This window comes from Cherax quadricarinatus, chromosome 42, assembly GCF_038502225.1.
Source record: "Cherax quadricarinatus isolate ZL_2023a chromosome 42, ASM3850222v1, whole genome shotgun sequence".
Lineage (NCBI taxonomy): Eukaryota > Metazoa > Arthropoda > Malacostraca > Decapoda > Parastacidae > Cherax > Cherax quadricarinatus.
In genome coordinates this window covers 18,596,189-18,614,281 of record NC_091333.1, presented here as the reverse complement: position 1 = coordinate 18,614,281, position 18,093 = coordinate 18,596,189, and the positions used below count along the sequence as shown (strand labels likewise).

The 18,093-nt window shown below is 40.0% G+C and overlaps 1 protein-coding gene across 5 annotated transcripts in view; it reads right to left on the bottom strand.

Moving 5' to 3' along the window:
- Window positions 1-4,074: 4,074 nt before the first annotated feature.
- Window positions 4,075-18,093, bottom strand: part of LOC128695665 (CREB-regulated transcription coactivator 1) — a 276,224-nt gene continuing 262,205 nt past the window's right edge. For 2 of the 5 annotated variants that reach the window (XM_070093389.1, XM_070093387.1), the window contains exon 10: window positions 4,075-4,370. In XM_070093389.1, the coding sequence (XP_069949490.1) occupies window positions 4,101-4,370 (270 nt within the window). In that variant the 3' untranslated portion in view covers window positions 4,075-4,100. The remainder of the gene's footprint in view (window positions 4,371-18,093) is intronic. The other 3 variants (XM_070093386.1, XM_070093390.1, XM_070093388.1) reach the window with 3 other exon arrangements.

Here is an 18,093-nt window from a genome sequence, read left to right as displayed (position 1 = left end):
GAGGCCTGACCACATGAAAATATTAGTTTTCTCTTGCGACGAGGTACAACTGAACATGACTAAGACGTGCCCACACTAGTGGCAGAAGGTTGAGGATCGTAAGGATTTTCTGCACTATTATCGATATCCTGGTCATTCTTTTCGGTCACTAACTGATCAAAGCCAAAGAATTCGTCTTCATTTCTACTTCCATCAGAGTCAGAACTATCAGATAGGAAGAGGAGAGTCCCAATTTGCCTTGGAGTGAGAGCTGCCTTGTGACAAGGCATGGTGAATAAAGTTAACTGAGCAGGCGTTCCCACAATGCTATGCGGGCACCTAGAATTTTTCTTCATGGTGTGCACACACACCACACAGACCCATTCTCTCACATGTAGGCCTACCAGCCTTCTTGCGCTAAATTTGATGGCGCTAGAATTTTGACGTAGATCTACGGTATGGACCCTCAATGTATAGCCATAGATCTACGGCACTGACCCTCAAGGGGTTAACATTTAATTTTTTTTTTTAAACAAGCAGTTTTAACCCTTTGAGGGTCGAGAGGCCCTCTCCCAAACTCGTTCTCAGGGTAAAAAAAAATTTTGAAAAGAAAATAACTTTTTCTTCTTTTTCCGATCGTAATAACACCAAAGGTATGAAATTTGATGGAAAACTCACAGAATTATGCTCTCACAAAGTTAGCAGTCTCAAAGTGGGTGATTTCACCCACTTTGAGCCCTATTTTTGGCCAATTCCAATGCTAGAGTTGACTAAAATCATGGCTATTTCTCTAAAACTCCATTTGTTCTATCGACTGAGTGCAAGAATCCGCCCACTTAACGATTTCAACTACCCAACAAAGTGGTCAGAAATTGGCAATTTGGGCAATTTCACACAAATTTCAAAAGATGCCCATTTAAAAATAGGGTCCAGAATAAACAAGACAGACATTCATGACACTAAAATAACATTTTATCTGTTCATTAGTTGCATCTCTAGGCCCCTCTTACATTACTTTTGCTTTCCATTTTGAATTTTTATTCTCATAGAAAATAGAAAGTTTTCTGTTATATATACTATTGTATCATTGTAAAAATGGTATAAATGATATCAGTGCACTTGTAAAAGAATATCAGACTCACCAGTTGGCGTGTATTGGACACGTGGCTTGATTTGTTTACTCTTGAACATCAGCAAAAATCGATCATTTTCGTTACTTTGAGCTAAATTTCAAGGTACTTGTCATCATGAAACCAATCAAAATCATCTCTATTTCTGTAATATGTCTTCCATTCTATCAAATGTGACCAAGGAAATAAGAATACAACCATAAATACCATACGAAAATACACTAGAAAGTCACTGTTTTAAACCAAAAACACAGTTGGAGTTTTTTTTTCCCTCATTATGCACAGCGTGCTTCAGAATTTGTTTTATACTGCGCACACTGACCACACAGGCCCATTCTTTCACATGTAGGTCTGCCAGCTTTCTTCCACCAGATTTAGAGGCGCTAGAATTTAGGCGTACAAGTACAGTGGACCCCCGCATAGCGAACGCCTTGCATAGCGAACAATCCGCATAGCGAACGCTTTGTTCGCCAAAATTTTGCCCCGCATAGTGGACAAAAACCCGCTCAGCGACCTTCGTCCGAGACGCGTCCATTGTTTACCAGCCAGCCTCCGCGGTAACATTCAAGCATACACTCGGAATATTTCGTATTATTACAGTGTTTTCGGTGCTGTTTCTGGAAAATAAGTGACCATGGGCCCCAAGAAAGCTTCTAGTGCCAACCCTGTGGTAAAAAGGGTGAGAATTAGTATGGAAATTAAGAAAGATTTTGAAGGGTTTGGGGCTAACCCTGAGAAGCCTATGCCAGTTGTGGAATCCATTGTGCCTACTTCAAAAATTAAGGAAATGTGTGCACAGTGGGTTGAACTGCAAACCTTTATGGATGAAAATCACCCTGACACAGCTGTTGCAAGCCGTGCTGGTGACTATTTCAATGACAATGTTATGGCCCATTTTAGACAAATCGTAAAGGAACGGGAGGTACAGAGCACTATGGACAGATTTGTTGTGCGACAGAGGTCCAGTGACTCTGAAGCTGGTCCTAGTGGCATTAAAAGAAGAAGGGAAGTAACCCCGGAAAAGGACTTGCTACCTCAAGTCCTAATGGAAGGGGATTCCCCTTCTAAACACTAACACTCTCTCTCCCCTCCTCCCATCCCATCAATCATCACCAGATCTTCAATAAAAGTAAGTGTCATGTAATTGTGCATGCCTTTTTCAGTTTGTGTGTACTAAAATTAACATTTTTTTGTGGTAAAAAATTTTTTTTTTCATACTTTTGGGTGTCTTGCACGGATTAATTTTATTTCCATTATTTCTTATGGGGAAAATTAATTCGCATAGCGAACATTTCGCATAACGACCAGCCCTCTTGCACGGATTAAGTTCGCTATGCGGGGGTCCACTGTACATGACCGACCCTGGGTGCAATGACGTACTTGTACGTGACTGACCCTCAAAGGGTTAATATCTGGGGTCATGACAGTGAAAGGGTTAACATCACATTCATTTAACCCTTTCAGGGTCGAGAGGCCCTCTCCTAAACTTGTTCTCAGGGTCGAAAATTTTTCGGAAAAAAAAAAATTATTTTTTCTAATGAAATGACAGAGAATCTTTTCCCGATCATAATGACACCAAAAGTATGAAATTTGATGGAAAACTTACAGAATTATGCTCTCGCGAAGTTAGCAGTCTCGCCGATGTTTATGCATCGGCAATTCCGCCCACTTTGAGCCCTATTTTTGGCCAATTCCTGTGTACTAGTCAACAAAAATCATATTCATTTTGCTAGAACTTTACTTTTTCTATCAAATGAGTACAAGAAACCACCCATTTACCAATTTCAACTATCCAATAAAGAGGTTAGAAATCGGCAATTTTGCCAATTTCACACAAATTTCAGAAGATGCCAATTTCCAAATAGGGTCCAGAATAAACAAGAAAGACATTCCTGGCACTAAAATAACAAGTTCTCTGTTCATCAGTCACGTCCCCAGGCCCCTCTTACATATCTTTTGCTTTCCACTCTGAATTTTTATTCCTACAAAAAATAGAAGATTTACTGTTATGCAGACTACTGCATTAGTGTAGAAATCGTATAAATAATATCAGCGCACTTGTGAAAGAATATTAGACTCACCAGTTGACGTGTATTGGACGCTTGGCGTGATTTGTTTACTTTTGAACTTCGGTAAAAATCGAACATTTCTGCTACTTTGAGCTCAATTTCAAGGTACTTTTCATTGTGAAACCAGTCAGTCATCTCAATTTCTGTAATATGTCTTCCATTCTATAAAATGAGACCAGGAAAACTAGAATACAACCATAAATGCCATACGAAAATACAGTGCAAAGTCGCTGTTTTAATCCAAAAACACAATTTTTTTTTTCTCATTGCGCATTGTGTCCTGCAGGATTTTTTTTTATACTGCACACACTGACCACATAGACCCATTCTTTCATATGTAGGTCTACTAGCTTTCTCTCGCTAGATTTGAAGGTGCTAGAATTTAGGCGTACTAGTACATCAATAACCCTGGTGCGTAAGCAGTACTAGTACGTCGAAAACCCTGAAAGGGTTAAGAGATGCCACAAAAGGTCTGTAGTCTATATTATACTTTGTTGAAATGTAACATACTAGCGAGTCATGTAAAGCAGTCAAAAGCTAGAGACCAGTAGAAAGAGAAAAAAACATTCTAATCATGTTGGGAATCACATTACTGAATAAAAATAAAAAAAATAATTTCTTCCTGTCATAATGGTTTTCAAACATTTTGTCCATTTACAATAACCTTGAATAATAAATTACCGACAGTAAAAGTATACGTACCTACAGAGGAATTTTTATTCTTTATCATTACTATTATTATTTTTATTATTATACTTTCCTTGTCAGAGGTGTGTTATAGTTTCATGTTGAAATGTACATGAATCATGATGATACACTATTTTCTAAAATTTTGGAAAAAAAAAAAATCACTTTAAAACAAAATTTTATACTTAATATACGTAACAGAATAGCACTAATACACCAAGAATTTTATGAAAATTCATAGGCAAGCTAAAGTGGTGAACGCCCTCCATAAGAACACATTAACAAAGTAAGAGCTACTAAAAAAGTTGATACTTACCATATTACATTGCTCAAATTGCTGATTGAGCTGATTAGTTTGTGCATGTGTTTGATACTCATAGTTGAATGGTTTAGATATGGAGATTCCTGGGGAGGATGCTGGAGACGCCTGTGGGGCACTAGGAGATGGTGGGGCACTGCGAGAGTCACTTGGACTGTTGCTGCTGTAGCTCCCAAGCCCGCCAGTCTGTTAACAATGCAAGTTTTAATAAATTTTGTCTGAAACAAAAAAATATGTAACAGAACTTGAAACCCCCATTCAAATTCAAGAGATAAGATTAATTATTTTATTAATGAATTTACTACCTTATTGATACAATACTGTAATATGTTACAGTAGGCCACCACCTTTCATGCCTCCACCTATGTTGACACCTTTTCACAATTCATTTTTTGTATCTACATGTACTTCCATCTTTTGCTCTGAAGGTTCATCATCTACTGCAGTGACTACCATTTTTTTCATTTCTGTCGATTCAGTTTCAATAGATGAATCATGAAAAGATTTTATCTGTTAGTTTTTTACCAAATACATTCCAACTGTGTTTAGGCTTATATTATGCATGTACTGAGAGCTCACTATTAAGTAGAGGTTAGTGAAGAGCCACTGACTTAACATTTATCACAGAATGTATGGGGGTTGAACTCATGGCAGGGGGGTCCTAAAACCCTCAGACCAGTGCACTAGCACACTAGACATAGTTTTAAGGCTCACCTGCCATGGGTTCAAGCCCCACCCATTCTGTGATTTGTTTGCAATTATGTTATGATTTTTTGTCATTAACCCTTTCAGGGTGGGTCCTGTTGTACTATGCCATGAGCTCAGTTCACTCAGGTAAGCTGTGAGCTGTAAATCTGGGCCTGGATATGAGAGAATGGATCTGTGTGTTAAGTGTGCACCATATAAAGAACCGGCAGCACACAATGCATAATGGGAAAAAACTGCAGCCATATTATTGATTTAACCCTTAAACGGTCCAAGCGATATACATTCTCTCGTGTAGCGCCCCAAACGTATACAGTGGTCCCTCAATAAACGTCCATAATCCGTTCCTGGAAGTGGGACTATTACTGAAATAGACGATTTTTTAATAAATTTTCCCCATAAGAAATAATGTAAATACAATTAATCTGTGCCTAACACCCAGAAGTATTAAAACAAAAAATTTTTTTACATGAAATATAGATGTAGTACATAAACAATACAATGGCACATGATGAATGAAACATTAACAGAATAACACTTGCCTTTACTGGCGATTCTTCTTAGTGTATGGAAGACTGGAGGAGGAGAGAGATTGGATTATTTACTGTTTGGAAGGGGAATCCCCTTCCATCAACACCTCAGGTACCAAGTGCTTTTCTGGGGTTATTTCTCTTCTCTGTTTCTTAATGCCACTGGGACCAGCTTGAGAGTCACTGGAGTCTTGTCTCGCAAAAAAAACTGTCCAGAGAGCTCTGTTTCTGGCGTATCTTTAAAGCTTCCCTAAAATGGGCCAAGACTCTGTCACTGTACAAGTTGCCGATATGGCTTGCAACATCCTTCTCAGGGTGATGTTTCTCCATAAATCTTTCCATCCTACCCCACATTTCAAAAATCTCCTTAATTTCTGAAGAAGGCATCTTCTTCCATCTCTCTCCCTCCTCTGCAGCAAGATTCTGAGCTGTGATCTGTTGCTCTTCCTGCTGAAGCTCTTGCAGCTCCTCAGTGGTGAGCTCTTCATTGTGGTCCTCCACCAATTCTTCCACATCCTCCAAACTCACATCCAACCCCATGGAACTCCCCAGTGCCACAATAGAGTTCACAACTGACATAGGCTCATCAGGGGCTGCCTCAAACCCTTCAAAATCTCTCTTGTGGACACAGTCTGGCCACAATTTTCTCCAAGCAGAGTTCAAAGTCCTGGCAGTCACTCCCTCCCAAGCCTTACCTATAAGGCTTATGCAATGGAGAATACTGAAGTGTTCTTTCCCAAAATATCTTAGGGTCAAGTGAGTGTCTGAGGTCACATTAAAACACGTTTCAAACATTGCTTTGCTGTAGTTTTTTTTCAAGTTTGAAATGACTTGCTGGTCCATGGGCTGGAGGAGAGGAGTGGTATTCGGGGGCAAGAACTTTACTGTGATGAACCTAAACTCCTTCAGAATTAGGTCATCCAAGTTTGGAGGATGAGCAGGTGCAATGTCCATTACTAGGAGGCACTTGAGATCCAATTTCTTTTCCAGGAGGTAATTCTTCACACTAGGGCCAAACACTTCATTGAACCACTCGACAAAAATGTCCCTTGTGACCCATGCCTTATTATTAGATCTACAAAACACATGCAATTTACTCTTCATAACACTGTTTTTCTTGAACACTCTGGGATTTTCAGAATGGTACATTAGTAACGGCTTCACTTTGAAATCCCCACTAGCATTGGCACAGAACATGAGCGTCAGCCTGTCTTTCATAGGCTTGTGTCCTGGCAGTGCCTTTTCTTCCTGAGTAATGTAGGTCCTTTTTGGCATTTTCTTCCAAAAGAGGCCTGTTTCGTGACAATTGAACACTTGTTCAGGTTTCAGTCCTTCAGCCTCTATGTACTCCTTGAATTCCTGCACATATTTTCCATCCGCTTTGTTGTCAGAACTGGCAGCCTCACCATGCCTTATCACACTGTGTATGCCAGTACGCTTCTTAAATTTCTCAAACCAGCCTTTGCTGGCCTTAAATTCACTCACATCACCACTAGTTGCAGGCAATTTCTTTACCAAATCGTCTTGCAACTGCCTAGCCTTTTCACAAATAAGCGACATCGTAAGACTATCTCCTGCTAATTGTTTCTCATTTATCCACACTAATAATAACTTCTCAACATCTTCGAGTACTGGTGATCTCATTTTTGTCAGCATATTTACCCCCTTTGCAACAACAGCGTCCTTGATTTCCGTTTTCTTGGCTATGATGGAAGATATGGTTGTACGGGATTTGTTATACATCCTGGCCAGTTCGCCCACATGTATGCCACTTTCATATTGTTCAATGATGTTTTTCTTAAATTCAATCGTATTTCTCACCTTCTTTACCAAAGGCTTGGCACTATGAGCTTTCTTTGGAGCCATGGTAGCTTATTCAGAACTTGCAAGCACTCAAATCAATGGATTATAAAATATTTCGTAGGAGCAAGTGAGGGGACCTTCGCTCAATGGTAAACAATGGCACACTGGCTGGGAAGGCAGGCCCAGGCGGTTTAGAGCGTGAGTACGCATCCCGGACGAAGGACGATTAGCGAGTTCACAGACCATTTGAGAGTCAATGTTTAGATGAAATAACGGGACTATTTCCGAAATGGACAACTTTCAGGCCGGACGATTATTAAGGGACCACTGTATATACATTTTATTTTTCATTCCTTCAAAATTGGCGCGATAGGCCTGAGTCGCCTAGACATGAGAGAATGGGTGTGGGCACTCAGTGTGCGCAGTGTACAAAAAATCTGGGACGCCTGGGTGCCACATGGTATGACCAGTTACATTCAGCTCCATCCTGGGTTAACATCATGGCACATCCTTGTGATTCACTCACACCTCATCGTAATAACACTCTACTATTCGAGGAAAGTGATATAGATTGTGAGCTTAGTGGATTTGGCACCAATGGGGCCAGTAATATTCAAGGAATTAGTGAAAATGTCGACAATAACCCAGATGACCCTCAGCCCATCATCTCTGGGGTAGCCACACCTGACCCTGGGTCAATCACCTCTGGGGTAGCCAGTGTGGCCATAGCAACCCCTAGGCCAAGCACTTCTGGGGTGGCCAGTGTGGCCACACAAGACCCTGGAGTGTTACCCATAGGCAACTTCGCAAGAGGAAAGTATCTTTTTCCCAGTGTTTTAGTGATAGTGAAAGTCATGTAAGTGATGATGAGATTGATTTTATGCCAATCGAGGATTCGTCTAGCAATAGTGAAGTTCATTATTCACCAGTGAAGCACACTTTTAGGCGTCATTATCTATATTCAGGCAGTGTGCCACATGCAATCCCCAAGGGTCGTGGGAGGTCACAATCCAAAACCCCGGCCACTGATAGTGAAAGTGATCATGAAGGCGAGTATGCGGGGATGGAGGAAGTAGTGGTGGGTGGCACGGTGCCTGGACCACATGGCATGGTGGGTGGACAGACAAAGGACCGCCCAGCATCCCCTCAACCATGTGCTGCCTCCACTCCTGTCCCTCCTCCTGGTCCCCCTCATCCCATGCCACAGGTTCACCCTGCACCATGTGATCGTGAGTGGAACTGGACACAAAGTATATTCCTGCCACAGCCTTGTGATTTTGATGAGAGTGGAAGTGGTATCCAAAAAGAATGTCTTATAACGATTGAGTCTAGAGAGTTAGACTATTTCCAGTTGTACTCTGACGAGCCCATAATGAACTTGATAGTGACCCAGACAAACAATCCTTACCGATATGTCATGGACAACATCACAGAGGTTGGAGAATTGTCGCAGCTGCACAGGTGGAAGAACACAACAGTGGCTGAAATGTATTTATTCTTTGCCACTGTCATGCTTATGCCACATATCTAAAAGAACAATATATGTAATTACTGGTCCACTGACCACTTCATCAGTACTCCAGTTTTCCGTGACCTCCTTCCCTGCAACAGATTCACTCTGTTGCTATGAATGTTGCACTTTTCAGACAGAAATACGCCAAACAGAAATGACCTTCTATACAAAATCTGGGAAGTGTTTATTTATTTGAAGCAGAAATTCAGTGCATACTTTTATCCCTTCAAGAACATTGTTGTTGATGAGTCCTTGATTCTGTTCAAGGGACAGTTGTCATTCAAGCAATATATACCAAGCAAACGTAATCGGTTTGGTATAAAACTTTTTGTTATGTGTGACTGTGAGAGTGGTCTTGTGTTGGATGTTATTGTATGCACCGGGAGAAACACACTCGATGACAGATGGATGTTGGGCATTTCTGGTGATGTTGTTCGCAGGATGATGGAACCATACCTAGGCAAGGGCCATACACTGTACACAGACAACTGGTATACAAGCCCTATGCTCGCTGATTTCCTACATGTGAACAATACTGATATATGTGGAACAGTGAGAAGAAATAGAAAACATATGCCAAGGTTCAGTGGAGGCAGTGTTGAAGGTGCAGTGCAAATGTTTCATGCTAATGACATCATGGCACTGACATGGCATGACAAACGGGATGTGACATTGCTGTCAACCATCCATAGGAACGAGATGGCACAGACAGACTGAGCAAGTTCAACAAAGAACCTATTGTAAAGCCAGCTGCTGTCGTGGACTATACAAACAATATGCGACTAGTTGACAAGTGTGATATGATGATAGGATTTGTTGACTGTGTGTGTAGGAGTCGCAAGTGGTATATAAAACTTTTTTCACCTTGTAGACATTGCAGTGCTCAATGCATTCAATATGTACGAAATAAAGACTGCAAAACGACAATGTTTCGTAGATTTCTCTCTGAATGTTGTCAAACAGATAGCAAGAAAGTATGGTACCACACCTGTACCTGCACCTCAACAGCGACCTGTCACACTACAACCTGTCCCCCAACCACAGCCAGAGGGAGAAGTGCCAGACCGAATCACTCCTGTCACTATCTGGTACCCATACCACCTACCCAAAAGAAGAAGAATGCCCAGAAAGAGTGTGTTGTGTGTGCTACCACTGAAAAACGACCCCAGCAGCGGAAGGACACACGATTCATTTTTCACCAGTGTGGAGTGGCACTCAATGAATCCATGCTTCGTGGAGCATCATACAGTCGTGGATTCTAGAAACATAAGTAGGACATGTAAATACTTGTATATAGTTGTAGATAATAGAATGTGATTCAGCCAGGTGTGCAAAATCACCTGTCAGTGTGTACATGTGTGTTTATGACAATATGATAATAATTTCGTATATAATGTTGGTGTATAAACAACAAGTGGCATTGAAATCAAAAGATTTGCAATAAAACATAATTATCATATCATGAAAACCAAGATTTTTTTTTTCAAACGTATATATACGTTTGGACCGTATAAGGGTTAAAACTGTGAATTTGAAGAGTTTTTTGTATGGTTTCCATGGTTGTATTCTCAGTTTCCTGGCCTCATTTGATAGAATGGAAGATATGTTATAGAAAGAGAGATAATTTTGACTGGTTTCAGGACTGAAAGTGACTTGAAATTGAGCTCAAAGTAGCAGAAATGCTTGATTTTTGCTCGTGAATGCACGTACATTATTTATACAATTACAGTGGACCCTCGACATTCAATACTAATCCATTCCTGAGAGCTATCGAATGTCGAAAATATCGAAAGTCGAATTAATTTTCCCCATAAGAAATAATGGAAATCAAATTAATCCGTGCAAGACACCCAAAAGTATGAAAAAAAAAAAATTTTACCACATGAAATATTAAGTTTAATGCAATAGAATAATTACAATAACAACAGAATAACAATAGAATAATTGACACTTACCTTTAATGAAGATCTGGTGATGATTGATGGGATGGGAGGAGGGGAGAAAGTCGAAATTGTTACTGTTTAGAAGGGGAATCCCCTTCCATTAGGACTTGAGGTAGTAAGTCCTTTTCCGGGGTTACTTCCCTTCTTCTTTTAATGCCACTAGGACCAGCTTGAGAGTCACTGGACCTCTGTCACCATTCCTTTAAGATTTGTCTAAGATTTGTCATTGTAATAGTCACCAGCACGACTTGCAATAGCTGTGTTAGGGTGATTTTCATGCATAAAGGTTTGCAGTTCAACCCACTTTGCACACATTTCCTTAATTTTTGAAGTAGGCACAATGGAGTCCACAGCTGGCATAGGCTTCTCAGGGTTAGCCCCAAACCCTTCAAAATCTTTCCTAATTTCCATATTAATTCTCACAGGGTTGGCACTAGAAGCTTTCTTGGGGCCCATGGTGACTTATTTTGCAGAAACAAGCACCAAAAACAGTGATAATATGGATAATATGGAATGTACTGAATGTATCCTTAGATGCACGCACACTGGCTGGTTTGTAAACACTGGCACACACTGGGCAGTTGAGGCCACACGTGGACACGTCTCGTACGAATCGTATTGAATGTCGGGTTTTCCATCGAATGCCGAGGCGAAATTTTTCCGTTAAAATGCACTGAATGTCGGATTTATCGAATGTCAATGCCATCATATGTCGGGGGTCCACTGTGTCACAATAATTCAGTAGTCTGCGTAACAGTAAATCTTCTATTTTTTGTATGAATAAAACTTTGAAATGGAAAGCAAGTGTTATATAGGAGAGGCCTGGAGATGTGACTAATGAACAGAGAGATTGTTGTTTTAGTGCCAGGAATGTCTACACTGTTTATTCTGAACCCTATTTTAAAATTGGCAACTTCTGATTTCCGTGGGAAATTAGCCAAATCATGTACCAATTTCTGATCACATTACTGGACAGTTGGAAAAGGTGAATGGGCAGTTTCTTGTACTCAATTGATAGAAGGAATATTAGTGAAACAGCTGAGTTTGGTCAACTGGAACAATGGAATTAGTCAACAAAAAGGATTAAAGCTGGCAAAATCGCCAATGCGTAAATATCACTGAGAACAATAACTTTGTGAGAGCATAATTCTGTAAGTTTTCCATCAAATTTCATACTTTTGGTTTCATTACTTCAGAAGATGAATATCATCTGATAAGAAAAATATATATATATTTTTTTTTAAATTCTCCAACCCTGAGAACAAGTTCCAGATCAGGGATTCCGATCCTGAAAGGTTAAACATTTATGTTTTTAACCCTTTGACTGTTGCAAACCCAAATCCTGAAGTGTCTCCTGGTGTCAAAAAATATTAATAATATATATATATATATATATATATATATATATATATATATATATATATATATATATATATATATACAGTGGACCCCCGCATAACGATGGCATCGCATAGCGATTTTTCCGCATAACGATTACTTTTATCGCAAAATTTTTGCCCCGCATACCGATTAAAAACCCGCATACCGATTTTCGTCCGAGACGCGTCCAATGTGCCCTCAGCCAGCCTCACATGTGCCGCTCCGTCCCATTGTTTACCAGCCAGCCTCCGCGGTAACATCCAAGCATACACTCGGAATATTTCGTATTATTACAGTATTTTCGGTGCTGTTTCTGGAAAATAAGTGACCATGGGCCCCAAGAAAGCTTCTAGCGCCAACCCTACACCTCAAAGGGTAAGAATTACTATAGAGATGAAGAAAGAGATAATTGATAAGTATGAAAGTGGAGTGCGTATAGCCGACCTAGTCAAGCTGTACAAGAAACCCCAATCAACCATCGCTACTATTGTGGGCACCAGAAAGACAATCAAGGAAGCTGTTCTTGCCAAAGGTTCAACTGTGTTTTCGAAACAAAGATCGCAATTGATGGAAGATGTTGAGAGACTCTTATTGGTGTGGATAAATGAAAAACAGATAGCAGGAGATAGCGTCTCTCAAGCGATCATATGTGAAAAGGCTAGGAAGTTGCATGACGATTTAATTAAAAAAATGCCTGCAACTAGTGATGATGTGAGTGAATTTAAGGCCAGCAAAGGTTGGTTTGAGAGATTTAAGAAGCGTAGTGGCATCCATAGTGTGATAAGGCATGGTGAGGCTGCCAGTTCGGACCACAAAGCGGCTGAAAAATATGTGCAGGAATTCAAGGAGTACATAGAAACTGAAGGACTGAAACCTGAACAAGTGTTTAATTGTGATGAAACAGGCCTGTTCTGGAAGAAAATGCCAAGCAGGACCTACATTACTCAGGAGGAAAAGGCACTCCCAGGACATAAGCCTATGAAAGACAGGCTTACTTTGTTGATGTGTGCCAATGCTACTGGTGATTGCAAAGTGAAGCCTTTATTAGTGTATCACTCTGAAACTCCCAGAGCGTTCAGGCAAAAGAATGTCCTCAAGGATAATTTGTGTGTGCTGTGGAGGGCAAACAGTAAGGCATGGGTCACTAGGGAATTTTTCTATAACTGGTTACACCATGCATTTGCCCCCAATGTGAAAAATTACCTAACTGAAAAGAAATTAGAACTTAAGTGCCTCCTGGTGTTAGACAATGCCCCTGGTCATCCTACAGACGTGGCAGAGCGACTTTATGGGGACATGAGCTTCATTAAGGTGAAGTTTTTGCCTCCTAATACCACTCCTCTCCTGCAGCCCATGGACCAGCAGGTTATTTCCAACTTCAAGAAACTGTACACAAAAGCTCTGTTTGAAAGGTGCTTTGTAATGACCTCAGAAACTCAACTGACTCTAAGAGAGTTTTGGAGAGATCACTTTAATATCCTCAATTGTGTAAACCTTATAGGTAAGGCTTGGGAGGAAGTGACAAAGAGGACCTTGAACTCTGCTTGGAAGAAACTGTGGCCAGAATGTGTAGACAAAAGGGATTTTGAAGGGTTTGAGGCTAACCCTGAGAATCCTGTGCCAGTTGAGGAATCCATTGTGGCATTGGGAAAGTCCTTGGGGTTGGAGGTTAGTGGGGAGGATGTGGAAGAGTTGGTGGAGGAGGACAATGAAGAACTAACCACTGATGAGCTGCTAGATCAACTTCAACAGCAAGAGGCCACACCTGAGGAAATTGCTTCGGAGGAGGGGAGAGAGAAATTGAAGAAGTTGCCTACTTCAAAGATTAAGGAAATCTGTGCAAAGTGGCTTGAAGTGCAAACCTTCATGGATGAAAATCACCCTCACACAGCTATTGCAAGCCGTGCTGGTGATTATTACACTGACAATGTTGTGAAACACTTTAGGCAAGTCATAAAGGAACGAGAGGTACAGGCCACTATGGACAGATATCTTGTGCGAAAGAAGTCCAGTGACTCTGAAGCTGGCCCTAGTGGCATTAAAAGAAGAAGGGAAGTAACCCCAGAAAAGGACTTACTACCTCAAGTCCTAATGGAAGGGGATTCCCCTTCTAAACACTAACACACTCTCTCCCCTCCTCCCATCCCATCAATCATCACCAGATCTTCAATAAAAGTAAGTGTCATTTAATTGTGCATGCCTTTTTCAGTTTGTGTGTATTAAAATTAACATTTCATGTGGTAAAAAAAATTTTTTTTCATACTTTTGGGCGTCTTGCACGGATTAATTTTATTTCCATTATTTCTTATGGGGAAAATTCATTCGCATAACGATTATTTCGCATAACGATGAGCCCTCTTGCACGGATTAAAATCGTTAACCGGGGGTCCACTGTATATATATATATATATATATATATATATATATATATATATATATATATATTTCTTATCAATTTTTTTTTTTCAACAAGTCAGCCATCTCCCACCGAGGCAGGGTGACCCGAAAAAGAAAGAAAATCCCCAAAAAGAAAATACTTTCATCATCATTCAACACTTTCACCAAACTCACACATTATCACTGTTTTTGCAGAGGTGCTCAGAATACAACAGTTTAGAAGCATATACGTATAAAGATACACAACATATCCCTCCAAACTGCCAATATCTCAAACCCCTCCTTTAACCCTTTGACTGTTTCAGGCCCCTCTCTGAAACTGTCATTCTATGTCGCTCAATTTTTGAAAAAAAAAAAAAAAAAAAAAAAAAAAAAAAAAAAAAAAAAAAAAAAAAAAAAAAAAAAAAAAAACTTATGAAATGATAGAGAATCTTTTCCCGATGGTAATGACACCAAAAGTTAGAAATTTGGTCGAAAACTCATGGAATTATGCTCCTGCGAAGTTAGCGGTCTCGGCGACATGCGTATCGGCGATTTCGCCGACTTTGAGCCCTATTTTCAGCCAATTCCATTGTTCCAGTTGACCAAACTCATAGCTATTTCTTTAGTACTCCGTTTTATCTATCAGCTGAGTACAAGAAACCTCCCATTTACTAATTTTGACTACCCAATATGGTGGTCAGAAATTGGCAATTTGGCCAATTTCACGCAAACTAAAAAAGATGCCAATTTCAAAATAGGGTCCAGAATAAACAAGGTAGACATTCGTGGCACTAAAATAACATATGCTCTGTTCATTAGTCACATCTCTAGGCCCCTCTTATATTATTATTGCTTTCTATTTTGATTTTTTATTCATACAAAAATATACAAAATTTACTGTTATGCAGACTACTGCATTATTGTAAAAATGGTATAAATAATATCAGTGCACTAGTGAAAGAATATTAGACTCCCCAGTTGACGTGTATTGGACGTGTGGTGTGATTTATTTACTCCTGAACATTGGTAAAAATCGAACATTTCCGCTACTTTGAGCTCAGTTTCAAGGTCGTTTTCATCGTCAAAGTAATGAAAATCATCTCTATTTCTGTAATATGTTTTCCATTTTATCACCTAAGACCATGAAAACGCGAATACAACGATAAATACTATACAAAAATACACCTCAAAGTCGGCATTTTATTCCAAAAAAACGATCAGAGTTATTTTTTCTCATTACGCAATGTGTGCTGAAGGATTTTTTTTATGTGGTGCACACTGACCACACAGACCCATTCTCTCACATGTGGGCCTACCAGCTTTCTCCCGCTTGATTTGAAGCTGCTAGAATTATTGAGTATACAGTGGACCCCCGCATAACGATTACCTCCGAATGCGACCAATTATGTAAGTGTAATTATGTAAGTGCGTTTGTACGTGTATGTTTGGGGGTCTGAAATGGACTAATCTACTTCACAATATTCCTTATGGGAACAAATTCGGTCAGTACTGGCACCTGAACATACTTCTGGAGTGAAAAAATATCGTTAACCGGGGGTCCACTGTATATACGTCAGAAATATTGGCTCATAAGACGTATTTATACATCGAAAACAGTCAAAGGGTTAAAGTGCAGGCATTGTACTTCCCATTTCCAGGACTCAAGTCCGACTATATGAAAATAACTGGTTTCCCTGAATCCCTTCACTAAAAATTGCCCTGCTCACACTCCAACAGATCGTCAGGTCCCAAATACCATTCGTCTCCATTCAATCCTATCTAACATGCTCACGCACGCTTGCTGGAAGTCCAAGCCCCTCGCCCACAAAACCTCCTTTACCCCCTCTCTCCAACCCTTTCGAGGACGACCACTACCCCGCCTTCCTTCCCCTATAGATTTATATGCTTTCCATGTCATTCTACTTTGATCCGTTCTCTCTAAATGACCAAACCACCTCAACAACCCCTCTTTTGCCCTCTGACTAATACTTTTATTATCTCCACACCTTTTCCTAATTTCCACACTCTGAATTTTCTGCATAATATTTACACCACACATTGCCCTTAGACAGGACATCTCCACTGCCTCCAACCGTCTCCTCGCTGCTGCATTTACCACCCAAGCTTCACATCCATATAAGTGTGTTGGTACTACTATACTTTCATACATTCCCTTCTTTGCCTCCATAGATAACGTTTTTTGACTCCACATATACCTCATTGCACCACTCACCTTTTTTCTCTCATCAATTCTATGATTAACCTCATCCTTCATAAATCTATCCACTGACACGTCAACTCCCAAGTATCTGAAAACATTCACTTCTTCCATGCTCCTCCTCCCCAATCTGATACCCAATTTTTCTTTATCTAAATCATTTGATACCCTCATCACCTTACTCTTTTCTATGTTCACTTTCAACTTTCTACCTTTATAAACACTCCCAAACTCATCCACTAACCTTCGCAATTTTTCTTTAGAATCTCCCATAAGCACAGCATCATCAGCAAAAAGTAACTGTGTCAATTCCCATTTTGAATTTGATTCCACAGAATTTAATCCCACCCCTCTCCCGAACACCCTAGCATTTACGTTTTACAACCCCATCTATAAATATATTAAACAACCATAGTGACATTACACATCCCTGTCTAAGACCTACTTTTACTGGGAAGTAGTCTCCCTCTCTTGTACACACCCTAACCTGAGCCTCACTATCCTCATAAAAACTCTTTACAGCATTTAGTAACTTACCACCTATTCCATATACTTGCAACATCTGCCACATTGCTCATCTATCCACTCTATCATATGCCTTTTCTAAATCCATAAATGCAATAAAAACCTCCCTACCTTTATCTAAATACTGTTCACATATATGCTTCAATGTAAACACTTGATCTACACATCCCCTACCCACTCTGAAACCTCCTTGTTCATCCGCAATCCTACATTCTGTCTTACCTCTAATTCTTTCAATTATAACCCTACCGTACACTTTTCCTGGTATACTCAGTAAACTTATTCCTCTATAATTTTTACAATCTCTTTTGTCCCCTTTCCCTTTATATAAAGGGACTACACATGCTCTCCGCCAATCCCTAGGTACCTTCCCCTCTTTCATACATTTATTAAACAAAAGTACCAACCACTCCAACACTATATCCCCCCCTGCTTTTAACATTTCTGTCATGATCCCATCAGTTCCAGCTGCTTTACCCCCTTTCATTCTACGTAATGCCTCACGTACCTCCCCCACACTTACATTCTGCTCTTCTTCACTCCTAAAAGATGGTATACCCCCCTGGCCAGTGCATGAAATTACCGCCTCCCTTTCTTCCTCAACATTTAAAAGTTCCTCAAAATATTCTTGCCATCTACCTAATACCTCCCTCTCCCCATCTACTAACTCCCCTACTCTGTTTTTAACTGACAAATCCATACTTTCCCTAGGCTTTCTTAATTTGTTTAACTCACTCCAAATTTTTTTCTTATTTTCATTAAAATTTCTTGACAGTGCCTCTCCCACTCTATCATCTGCTCTCCTTTTGCACTCTCTCACCACTCTTTTCACCTTTCTTTTACTCTCCATATACTCTGCTCTTCTTACAACACTTCTGCTTTGTAAAAACCTCTCATAAGCTACCTTTTTCTC